General features: G+C 37.8%; 2 protein-coding genes across 2 annotated transcripts; both read right to left on the bottom strand.

The window, feature by feature from the left end:
• Window positions 1–19: 19 nt before the first annotated feature.
• LOC137942598 (anthocyanidin reductase ((2S)-flavan-3-ol-forming)-like) lies at window positions 20–1,801 on the bottom strand. Its single transcript, XM_068788304.1, has 6 exons — window positions 1,687–1,801; window positions 1,258–1,424; window positions 930–1,130; window positions 680–839; window positions 352–556; window positions 20–246 (listed from the first exon to the last, which is right to left on the bottom strand). The coding sequence occupies exons 1-6, from the start codon at window positions 1,799–1,801 to the stop codon at window positions 102–104; spliced, it is 993 nt and encodes a 330-aa protein (XP_068644405.1). The 3' UTR covers window positions 20–101.
• A 5,338-nt stretch (window positions 1,802–7,139) lies between these two features.
• On the bottom strand, window positions 7,140–9,077 carry LOC137942597 (anthocyanidin reductase ((2S)-flavan-3-ol-forming)-like). The gene is made up of 6 exons (XM_068788303.1): window positions 8,942–9,077; window positions 8,255–8,421; window positions 7,948–8,148; window positions 7,702–7,864; window positions 7,364–7,568; window positions 7,140–7,275 (listed from the first exon to the last, which is right to left on the bottom strand). Exons 1-6 carry the CDS (start codon window positions 9,063–9,065, stop codon window positions 7,140–7,142), a joined length of 996 nt encoding a protein of 331 aa, XP_068644404.1. The 5' UTR covers window positions 9,066–9,077.
• Window positions 9,078–12,265: the final 3,188 nt, after the last annotated feature.

Below are 12,265 nucleotides of genomic sequence, written 5' to 3'. Positions count from 1 at the left end.
GCAATTTGCATGGGCAGCAACATTTAATGTTCTTCCTTATTACCAGCAAAGCCATGACAACATAAATATAAAATGTAGCTCTAATTTGTAACAAGGAATCCTCATTTTGGGAGCAGTCCTTTAGCCTTGAAGTACTCCACCGATTCATCAAAGATCTCTTCAATTCCGAATTTGAAAGTAAAGCCTTCTTTGATCAGTTTCTCTGCAGATACCGGATACTTGGGTTTTGAAGGAAAATCGCCGTAGCTGCAGCAAATTCCATAAGAATTAGAAAGACATGACAATCTTAATCGGTAAGCTAAGTTGGATCGAAATTTCTGCAAGGCATTAATGCTTTTGATGTGTTCTTACTCTGTCGGCACTATGTACTGCGGATATGTGTTTGAGAGGAATTCTGCTAGCTCTGGCACAGATGTATTAGCTGCGCAGCAAATGTATCTCCCAGATGCCGATTCCTTCTCTGCCAGAAATATGTGAGCTCGACAAACATCATCGACATGGACGAGAGGAATAGACCCACAGATCAATTGTCTGGCTTTGAGGGCCAAGTCGTTCCCTGCACCAACCCACACACCTTCCATGAAGCTTGCGTTCAAATCTCATGTCGTTAATGGAATGTCAACGAATTATTATTATTATTGCTCCAATGGTTCTCACCGTTTCAATCTTCTCATCTCACCTGTGAGTAAGGATAAAGCCAGGATGACACGGTTGGGAATGTCGGGTGTCAGGGAAGGGCCGCTGGTGAGAACAGGGACTACTGAGATAAGATCAATCTGGTTTTCTGCGGCGAACTTCCAAGCTTCTTTCTCCGCTAGAGTTTTCGAAACTCTGTATCCCTGTTCATTGAGTGAAACTCGATTACTCGTCGCCAAATAGCAATTGGATGCTATTAATGAATATTTTCTTCTGAACATTAATTCATGTACCCAATTTCGTGGCTTCTTGGAAACCAAAAATTCGACGTCAGCCCAACACTCCTCCGACGTGACTCGATCGTGCTCTTCTTCCCCGTGTACAGTTACAGCTGCTGAGGAGGACGTCAATACAACTCGCTTTATCGTCTTCGTTTTCGCGCATGTTCTTAGGACGTCTAGTGTTCCTTGTATAGCTGGTTTGATCATCTCGTTCTTCCCAGATTTTATTTTTTTAAAAAAAAGAGAGTTAAATTGGCGGAAATGGAAGTTCCATCATCGAAGCAACTTCGCCTGATCACTCGTGAAATCTCGACTAGAAAAATCTAAAGTTTGTCGTTACCTCTGGTTCCTTCGAATCGATGAAAACCGGAGTCGCAACATGAAACACGAAATCGCTACCACGGACGGCATCATCAAAACTGCCTTCGATGGTCAGATCTGCCCGGAAAATTTTGAGGCGTTCAGAACCGGGAAGATTCAGGAGATGTGAAACCTTCGCCTGATTCCCTGTATTTGTATCGAGACCCAAGAGAAAGAACGCGCGTATTAAAGGAAAGTTTCAAAAGGAAGAAACGATTGTCATTTATCCATGATAAAGCAAAAGGGAAGCCATATTGACTTGATGAACCCCCAGCTGACTCGTCTTAATTCACCCTTTCCGGAAAGAAACGATCATCTACTGTGGTTTCTTTCAAAAACCCAAATTGCCAGTCAATTATCGTGCAGTTTAATTGCATCAGTAGAGATCAGAAGCGGCGGAGAAACAAACCTGGGTCCCTCACGGTGGCGTGGACGACGTAACCTTTGTCAAGCAGCTGCTTAACCAGAAGAGATCCCAAGTAACCGTTGGCACCGGTAACGCATGCCGTCTTTTCTCTGCTCATAGCGATCGTTCCTGTAGTTCTCCGGTACGGTTTTTGTTTTCTGGAGGCTTACTGCACTTGGCAGACTAGGAATTTTACAGAAAATTCGTATCTGGTTGCACCGCCATTAAATACCCAACTTTCAAATTTATTTATCGAAATACTAAATTTTCAAGTTAAGAACCAGTCAAAATATTCGGATCCCACCGCAACTTTAAATAAGGAATTCAAAAGGATCAAATAAGAAATCATCTGAATCATCTAACTATAATAAAATATACGATCAACCCACATTTATGGAATTTGAAAAAGAGTATGAATGAAATTTTTTTTACCCGAGACACTACCCAGGGAATTGAGGTAAAGTTTTATATTGTTTTTTTCTCTTCGATTTTGTCTCGTGTTGTTGGCTTTTGGGAGAGGGGACTGCCCAGCGTTGGGTTGCAGGTTGGGCCAGCGGAAGGAACGGGTTGAAGGGAGGGAGAGAGAGAGAGACCAACGTGATCATTTATAAAAAATTACATTATTTTATAGTTCGATGGAGTGGACAAGAAATATGTCTCTGCTTTTGTATAAATTTAAACCTGTTGTTGTCTTCCTCTTGTCAACCAATGATTTCGATATGAAATCTTTCCGGATTTCATGTTTGCTGTCTTTCGCCTTTTCATCCTCCAGTTACGAAGCTCTTTCCCGTTCTCTCATTCTCTCTCTCACTTTCCATTTAACCAGCTACAGTACTTGCTTCTGAATAATCTATTTCATCTTTCGGGGTCTTTGGTGTGCTGATTCTGGAGGTTCAGCTTTCTGGGTCAGTTAGTTAGAACTCCGTTTTCCTTCTTTCACTTCTGGAGCAGGAGTATCTGCGTACTCTCTGCTTCTAGCTGAAAACTTCGAAAAATCTATGCATATTTCATGTGTAATCTAATGCTCTGCTCTTATTATCGTTATTGACTTCTCTAATCTGAACAGGATTGTCTTGAAAAAGTTAGCTCCAATAAATCAGCTTTTGGTGGCTCAAGCCAATGCTGTGGATGTGGGAATATTGGGCCCAAGCTTTCACGACCAATGAAGGCCCAACATATCCAAATGTATTAGAAAATAGGCCCAAACGCATAAAACCAAGGAAGACTCATGCAATTAAGAGATATAACAGATGGATTCAAGAATCACATATCAAAGAGAAGGCCCATAGGCCCACATACAAGATGGTAGGATGGTAAATAAAGGGTCATCTCATATGGATGGTATTGATGTAAATAAGTTAAAGTTCTAAGGTTTAAACGCTAAATTCAGGGTATTATTGTAATTCAATAATTTCAAAAATCTATAAATATAGCTTCAGGGGAGGGTTAGGAAAATCAAGTTCATAACCCTTCTTTCTCCAGTTTTCTCCCAATGGGTTTCTCTCCCTTTTTCTCTATGAGTTAAATTCATGGAGTTCGGAAAATCAACATGGTATCACAACTTAGATTTTCAGGACTCGTAGTTATGGTTTTCAAAATTCAAGAAACCCATTATTTTTTTCTTTTCTCATATTGATACTTCTTTTTTATAGTGACTAGATTTTTTTTTTATTTTCGACTTTTACACTGCTATTTTTGTTTTTCTTCCTCTCGTATCCGAGTTGAGCCGAATTGACTCGGCAGAACATCATCATACCAGCAGAAGATTCTCACGACGACGGGAGTCTATTCACTGGAAAAACCAGAGATGTTATCAGGGGTGAAGACAATGACTTCTTACAGCGAGGAAGTCGCATTACCATCCAAAAGGCCGGAGAAGACGATGAAACGAAAAATCTGTCGAGGTTCTGGTTTTTGCCGAAGATAACATTGTTGTTGCCAGAGAAGAAGAGTCTGCTATTTAATCTCGGAAGTTCTTGGTAGACTGTCTGTCGTCAGTCTCTGATATCTCTCCCGTGAATAACTGCTCCGTTGCAGTTTCTGGAGACTCGGGAATCACTCAATTACTCGATATCCTGCCTCAATTTCCATTTGAAGTCGGAAACTAGTTCGGAAGGTGTCGCTTCGGGAGTCTGTTTTCCCGTTTGTAGTCTGAGTTCATTGTTGTCTCTACCTCTCTGTTGCTTAACACCAGTTTTTCGAAGACGGATTCGGCAAATCAATCTTTGGGAGTCTCTGAGAATTATTCACTCTGCTAGCGCTGCCGAGCTTCCCAAGCGCCAGCTATGCGTTGTTGTTTTTCGGAAGTTGTCGTTGTCTCGGTGATGTCTCTTATTTCAAAAAGTTTTCGTTTTTCGTTTCGTCTTCAAAATCTCTTTGCTGGATTGTTGTTATTCGAAAAATTTCCTCCCGAAGAACTCTCTGTTTTCCGCTGGCCAAGAGTCGGAGAGGAAGAAGAAGACACGAAAGATTTCATGTTTCCTAGCTTAGGAAACATGATTTATTAAAGTCCGGCCAGCTCCTGTTCTACCGAGACCCGGACTCGCCCGAGTCAAGCCAGTGAGCCAACGAACCAGCCTTCCCAGCTGACCCGAGGATGCTGCTACTGCACCAGCCAGACAGAGTCACCTCAGACCAACTCGATCGGGGTCAACCTAGTCTGGGTCAACTTGACTCGAGCAACTTATTTTTTGCCTCGACATACATGCCCAAGTTTTATACATATTTTGGCGCAACTCATAAATTTTTTTCTTTAGCTGTGGTTGGGAGTCCATGATGGAGGAACTTCATCCCTGTCAAAAATATCAAAATTATTTGTGGTTGGTAGAAGGGGTGGCTTTGAACCGAGCCGGCTCGCGAGCGGCTCGAGCTTGGATCGGTGTCGGCTCAGTTCGATTCGGTATCTCTCGAGCTTGAACTGTGCTCGAGATCCAGAATCAGATCGTTTAAATTAACGAGTTGAGCTCGACCAAATCGAGGTTCGGCTTGTTAACGAGCTGAGTCAGGAGCAGGAGCGAGGGAGGGAAAATTCTTCCTCCCCTTGTCACTGCCAAGCCCCTCCCGTCCGTTGTTGTCGTCGTCGACAACTACTCGTAGGCCGCCTCCGTCGCCGGTTGTTCGATTTCTTCCTCCCCTCGCCTTCGCCCCTGTTTCTGCCGTCGCCGACTCCGTCATAGCCGTCATCCTCGATGACAATGGCGCCGTAACCCCTTTCCTCTACGTCGTCTTGGCAGAATACGTAAGTTCAGGGGAGACACCCCCCCCCCCCCGCCCCGCAAATATGATTTCGCACATGCAAGATCATAAAGTGAAAAAGAAAAAAAATCTTTTTCCTTAAACTCTCATCTCATGGCTCTTGAAGAAATTGAAAATATATTTTAGTAGAAATAAGTTTCTAGGGACTATTCATGTCTCATATTTTTTGTAAACATTTTTAATTGAAAATTCTTATTAAAAAATATATAATTTTCTAAGTAAGATTTTCCTGCCAAGATGGGCTAGAAAACCATATAAATTTTTTTTGAATAAGTATTTGACAGTTGATGTTGTAATACGTTTAGCATGAGGCAATTTTTATTGCAATTTTGTGTTTGACATTTTATTTGATTAAAAACTTATCAATAAGTATAGTAATATATTAGATTAATTATTATTTTTTATTTATTTCCCTAGAAGAGGCAATAAGAGGTCCATTTAACTTTCCTAAGAAAATTTTAAAATATTTCTTTTAATTTTCTAATAAGTCACTAATAGTAATAGGATTTTATTTAAAGTTTTTTTGGAAATATGTATCATAGGAAAAATATTTCTAGTTTTTCCGAGAATATAGGTTTCAACCAAGGGCACTTAGGAGGTCATGGTAAATTTATGACCAGATTCAAAAATTACAAAACAAACTAGACAACATTTGGAGTAAAACATATTAATATTGGTATTTTTTAATCCATTATTGAGATTTAATCTTGAACCTCCCCTATCATTCTTTTTTTAAAATATATGCATAATTTTATATATAATTTATTTGACATATATTTTATATAGAGTATTAAATGTAGGTTAAGCTCGAACTCGGGTAGAGCTCGAGCTCGATCTCAGTTAAAATTATCAGGCTCGAGTTCGATTACAATTTTAGGTTCGAGGTTAGGGTCGGCTCGAGCTCGAGTTCAAAATATTTATATCAAACTCGGCTTGAACAAGGTTCGGACTCAGCTGGATTCGATGCCACCCTTATGCCCAATTTTAAGTAGAGGTCATTCCCAATTTTATGTAAAATGTATGCATAATTTTATATACAATTTATTTGACACGTATTTTTTGAAAATTTTTAAATGTATGTTGAAGCTCGAGCTCGACTCGAACTCGGTTAAAATTATTAGGCTCAAGCTCGATAACAATTTTAGGCTCGAGCTCGAGTTTGAAATATTTAAATCAAGCTTAGCTCGAATATAGGCAAGTTCGGGCTCGGCTCAGCTTGATGCCACCCCTAATTGGGAGTCTATGACGGAGGAACTTCATCCCAGTTAAAAATATCAAAATTATTTGTGGTTGGGAGTCCATGACGGAGGAACGTCATCCCCGTCAAAAATATCAAAATTATTTGTGGTTGGGAGTCGATGACGGAAGAACTTCATCCCCGTCAAAAATATAAAAAATATTTGTGATTGGAAGTCCATGACGGAGGAACTTATTATTTCATTTATGTTACTTCCCCCCCCCCCCCCCCCATTAATATCATATATTACTCTACCACTTGAGAGTCTTTGTTCTAGAGAGACACGGTGGTGGAGGTGGACACTTCAGAGCAATGCCAATAGACACACTACCTACAAAAAACGAAGTATGCCCTACATCCAACATGAGTCATGACTGGAGTATGGAGCAATGACTTAGTAGCTATGAGTGATTTACTTTCACTGATATTATGCCAACTGGGCCTCATGAACGAGAGCACAAGCGTGAATGGGAGTGTTAGAAGATAAAAGCATATTGGAAGATGTATCATTTTATACAAAGATTTTATACATCATTTGTAGCAAATTGAAAGTTTATGATGTTCTCACACCCCCTGCTTGAAGAGGAGTGTTGGAATATAGGGCCCAAACTCACACGACCAATGAAGGCCCATATATCCAAGTATGTTAGAAGATGGGCCTAACCCCATAAGACTAAAGAAGACTCATGCAACTAAGAGATATAGAAGACAGGCTCAAGGCCCACAGATCAAAGAGAATGCCTATAGGCCCATATACAAGATGGTAGGATGGTAAATAAAGGGTCATCTTATAGGAATAACATTGACGTAATTAAGTTAAAGTTCCAGGAGTCCTAAAAATCAAGAGTGGAAAACCAAGTTCTGAAGCTATTTGTGTGTGCGGCAGCATTTAACTCTTCCCCACTTATACTCACGATGAAGTGTCCTTATTACAACTGTAGCTTTAATTAACAAGAAGGAATCCTCATTTTGGGAGCAGTCCTTTGGTCATCAAGTACTCCACAGATTCATCGTAGATCTCTTCAATCCCGAACTTGAAAGTAAATCCTTCCTTGATCAGTTTCTCCCCAGATACTTTTTCTGAAGAAACATCGATGAAGCTGCAGTCAATTCAATAAGAGTTTGTTAGAAAGAGAAGATAAAAATTAAAATTTTCTAGTAGGCATTATGCATTTGATGTGTTCTTACTCTGTCGACACTCGGTGTTGGGGATATCTGTTTGAGAGGAACTTTGCAAGCTCCGGGACGTTTGTGTCAACGGCGCTGCAAATGTATCTCCCAGAAGCCGAATCCTTCTCTGCAAGAAATATGTGAGCTCGACAAACATCATCGACATGAACGAGAGAGACAGACCCAGTCATCTGTTGCTGACGCTTTCGTCTGAACTCACTGTCTACACTGACCCAGATAGATAATTGGATTAATCGGTCGATTAGTAGTGTAGTTGTCTACCGAATTGAGGAATTGCACAAAGCCATTAATATCTCAGTGGTTGTAAAACTTTCTTAATCTCTCAGTCTTCTCACCTGTCATCAGTAAGAACAGAGCCAGGATGACTGTCTGGGGAACTTCCGGGGTCAAAGAGGGACCGCTCACTAGAACAGAAACGACTGAGATTAGATCAATTCTGTTTTCTGCTGCGAATTTCCATGCTTCTTTCTCCGCAAGAGTTTTAGATACTGAGTATGCCTGTTCATAGATTGAACTCGATTATTAGGCTCCAACCAGTCACATGATTTTCTGCCACTTTCATTGAGAATTGATCCGTATACCCAAAAAGGAGGCTTCTCGGAGAGCAGAAACTCGACGTCACTCCAGTTGTCCTCCGTCAGGTTTCGACCGCTCTCCTCTTCACGGCATCCACGAACAGTAGCTGTTGAAGATGTCAATACTACGCGCTTCACCGTCTTCGTTTTGGCACATGTTCTTAGGACGTTCAATGTTCCTTGGACGGCTGGCTTGATTATCTCATTCTTCTCACAAAAAAAGAAGAAGTAACAAATGAATTTGCACAAAGGAACTCATCATCATCGAAATAACTAAAAACCATTACAAGGCCTCGCTTTTGTATATTCTCACCTCTGGATCCTCTGAGTCGAAGATCACAGGAGATGCGACATGAAACACGAAATGGCAGCCATTGATGGGATCGTCAAAGCTTCCTTCGACGGTAAGGTCTGCCCGGAAAAGTTTGAGGCGTTCGGAACCAGTAAGACTGAGGAGATGTGAAACCTTCGCTTGATTCCCTGTATTTGTATCAAGATTCAAGAGAAGAATACGGATATTAAAAAAAACTTTCTAAGGGACGTAATTTTTTTTTCCATTTATTCGTCTTTAAGCTACAGTGTGAGCATTATAAATCAATCGCAACCGATCATTGCAATTCACCAGCAAAATTTCTCACCCTTTCAGGTCAAAACTTAGGGTAAGATATTCGGATAACATTTTTGTTTGCAATACGGCACAAATCAAATTATGTATGGTGCTGCATATGCTCAGATAGACGACCTGCTCCTTCAACCAACGATCATCTACTCCGGTTTCAACCAAATAATTTTGTTTTCAAAAAACATTCTAATAACCATCTGATAATTTTGTTTTCCTTTTTCTGGTGTAAATTTCAGAAATTTATATACCCAAAAAGCCAGCCAGTCGTCGCTGGTCGAATTTCTCGCCACAGATGAATAAGGTTATATATGAATCGTTTAGCCATTAGAAAGCAGCCCGTTTAATGCTTCAGTAAACAGATGCGGCGGAGAAACAAACCTGGGTCTCTCACGGTGGCATGGACGTTGTACCCTTTGTCAAGAAGCTGCTTAACCAGTAGAGATGCCACGTAACCGTTGGCGCCGGTAACGCATGCCGTCTTCTCTCCGCTCACTGTTGTCATTCTCTTTCTGACTTTCTTCTTTTCTACACGCAGTTTAGAAGCTCTCCGTCGACTTTCTTTTTCTTTTTCTTTGTTCTGCTCCTTATTTTTCCGGTCTGCAAAGTGCACAAGGGTTGAGAATAAAGACGGCATCCTGTATGGGGAGCCTCTGAAACCACGCCCAACCGGCTTCGGATTTGCTGCGACATGGATCGCCGGACGATTGTTTTTCAGTTATTCTAATTTCTGCCCCTTTCTGTTCCGATATTGTTGAGAATTTTGACCCATCTATCCCGTTAAACATCGTATATAAAAAGGTTTTTTACCAAAATAACTGTTTGTAAAAAAATATTTATGAAAACTAAGACCTCAACTTATTTGCAAAACTACTTAACTTTGACCAGTCTATTGTACATGTGGACAACAATTAAAGGTAACACGTAACCTTTGATTGTTTACGCATTGCTCCATCATTAGTGTGATACTGTAGATGAACATAGAGGCTGCCATGTCATTAATGTTGACATGTCAACTGCCACGTTATCTACCACATCATTACATAATAAAATTTTGAATAAATTTAAAAAAATATAAAATCAAATACACTATTTATTACCTTATATCTAAAATAAAAAATATTTAAATTTTTAATAAACAATTAAAAAAATAACTCTTACTTATTTAACACCATTTAATATCAATTAAAATATTTATTAATTAAAAAAATTATCGTTACACTTTTTATTACTTTATATTTTAAAAAATAAAATAAAACAAGTAAAATAATTAGATATAAAATATTTATAAAGAGAAAAATCTTACTCTTAAGTCTTAACCACATATTATCGATTTAAAATATTTATAAATAAAAACAATATACAAAAAGTTATTTTAGAGTTTAAAAATAATATTTATTTGTATACTTTTTATCTCCTTATTTAAAAAATAATAATATTTACAAATTTAAATATTTATAAATAGAAAAAATTAGCTCTTACCCATTTATTATGGATTTAAAATATTTATAAATTTTAAAAATCTTACTCTTAAGTTTTACCCATATATTATCTATTTAAAATATTTATAAACTAAAAAAATATACAAAAAATTTATTTTAGAGTTTAAAAATACAATTTATTTGTATACTTTTATCACCTTATTTAAAAAATAATAATATTTAGAAATTTAAAATATTTATAAATAGAAAAAATCTAACTCTTACCCATTTACTATGGATTTAAAATATTTAAAATATATATATATACAAAAAATATATTTTAGAGTTTAAAAATACAATTTATTTGTATAATTTTTATGACCTTATTTACTAAATAATAAATTATTAAAAATACATTAGTTAATTAAAAATCTTGCAACACCTTTTATTATTAATTTAAAATATTTATTAACTAAAAAAATATGAATATTTAAAAATATGATAGAAGCATTGAAGCAAAAAATGTTAAATTGAGGTCAAGGTACAAGAGAGTAAATGTTATACAATGACGTCAAAGAGATCGTTAATGGGAACCATGGCATCCCAACCTATTTGACATGGCTTCAAAAGACTAAAATTACATTTCTTGAACCAAGTTATAGCACACCCAGTTTTTCCAACAACCTTCATAGAGGACGAACCAAATAGACTCAAGCTGTAAAGCAAACCCAACATAAAATTTATTTAGCAAGATATAATTATGCATTCAACGAGCTTAAAAGTTGTCGCAAGTCTCAACAGCCAAAGGTACACCTAGCTAATTCATCATCATAATGCTCCTTTTCCTCATCATCAGAGACATGTACTGGCGGGTTTTGACATTTTCTAGAGTTATGCCCCGATTGTTTACATGTACCACAAAAATAGGTACAATGTTCTCCTTTATCCATTTCTGTACGTATACGAACTGAACGTGGACGACCTGGTTGCTTCCTTGCAATTAGTGGAACAACTCGAACACCCGTATTAGGCCAATAGAGTTTATCTTTATGAGGATAGAATCCAATTGCATATGTTCCTCTATATGTCTCTGTTGTTTACCAACGACTACACAATTGATTGAAATCATAATTGATTTTTGCACACACTGCAATGGCATGGGTACAAGGAATTTGTTCCATTTGAAAATAGTTGCATGTACATGTCATATTCGCCAAATCAACCTGATACAACCTTTCATCATCCATAGAAATTTTGTACATATTATTCTTATACTGATGTACACGACATGCTCTTGTTATTTTTTAGAGAAACATCAACAGAGGGAGTACAGAACGATGTCATCTTTCTTGCAAATTCATGTCTTTCCACAAAATATTTATTCAATCTATAAAAAGTTGTTGCCTCCAATTCTTGAATTGGAAGCCTTCTAGCACCTCTTAGAACATTATTAAAGCTCTCAGACATATTGGTGGTCAACACACCAAAGCGAACATTGCCATCGTGTGCCAATGACCAAAACTCAGGTCTCAATTGTCCTTCTGTCAATAATTCTTTCGCTCTCTCACTTTATTGCTCAATTAACTCCATCGTACGATCAAATTCAATAATATTTGTCTTCCTTGCAGACCATATGAGAGAGCATTCAATGTATCATTTTTGAACATCTTCTTGAAATTGGCAACTAAGTGATGCACACAAAAATGATGAAAACATTCTGAAGGTAGAAATTTTCTCTAGACCACCCTTATTAAACCCTTTTGACGATCTGAAATCAGAGTAAATAGTTTTTTTCCTTTAATAACAAAACGATCTAGACACGCTAAAAACCATTCCCAACTGTCTTGATTTTCTTATTCAACAATAGCAAAAGCTAGAGGAAAAAGACCATTGTTACCATCAAGAGTAGTAGCAATCAACAAACAATGAGAATACCTCCCATATGTGTTTTATCAACACTAATAAGGGGTCTACAGTATTGGAATCCAGCAATGGATGGCCCAAATGCCCAAAAAACACACTTAAACATCCTTTCATCGCCAAATTCCTCACAACATAGTATAAATTCATTAGCTGGATTCGCCTCTTTTATTGCATCTAAAAACCGTGGCAAAAGATTATATGATTCATCCCAATCACCATAAATTGCTTTTATAGCCTTGCATTTTCCTCTTCATGCTTTCGCATACTCGACAGAGATATGATACTTATCTTTCATGATCTGTTGTATATCATTAGGACTTAAACTAAAATTCGTCCTCACTTTTGGCATAATGATTTTACA

The sequence above is a fragment of the Aristolochia californica genome, unplaced genomic scaffold, assembly GCF_029961685.1.
Source record: "Aristolochia californica isolate CCGP_79_NKW_82.1479 unplaced genomic scaffold, dmAriCali1.0.hap1 SCAF_10, whole genome shotgun sequence".
Classification (NCBI taxonomy): domain Eukaryota; kingdom Viridiplantae; phylum Streptophyta; class Magnoliopsida; order Piperales; family Aristolochiaceae; genus Aristolochia; species Aristolochia californica.
This window is presented reverse-complemented; position numbering and strand designations above follow the sequence as displayed.

Coding starts and splice junctions, on each gene's coding strand:
- LOC137942598 (XM_068788304.1), bottom strand. CDS start 1,801: ATGAGCAGAGAAAAGACGGCATGCGTTACCGGTGCCAACGGTTACTTG. Junction 840..929: donor CCAAGAAGCCACGAAATTGG/GTACATGAATTA, acceptor CTCAATGAACAG/GGATACAGAGTTTCGAAAAC. Junction 557..679: donor GGCTTTATCCTTACTCACAG/GTGAGATGAGAA, acceptor GGGTTGGTGCAG/GGAACGACTTGGCCCTCAAA.
- LOC137942597 (XM_068788303.1), bottom strand. CDS start 9,065: ATGACAACAGTGAGCGGAGAGAAGACGGCATGCGTTACCGGCGCCAAC. Junction 7,865..7,947: donor CCGAGAAGCCTCCTTTTTGG/GTATACGGATCA, acceptor ATCTATGAACAG/GCATACTCAGTATCTAAAAC. Junction 7,569..7,701: donor TCTGTTCTTACTGATGACAG/GTGAGAAGACTG, acceptor GGGTCAGTGTAG/ACAGTGAGTTCAGACGAAAG.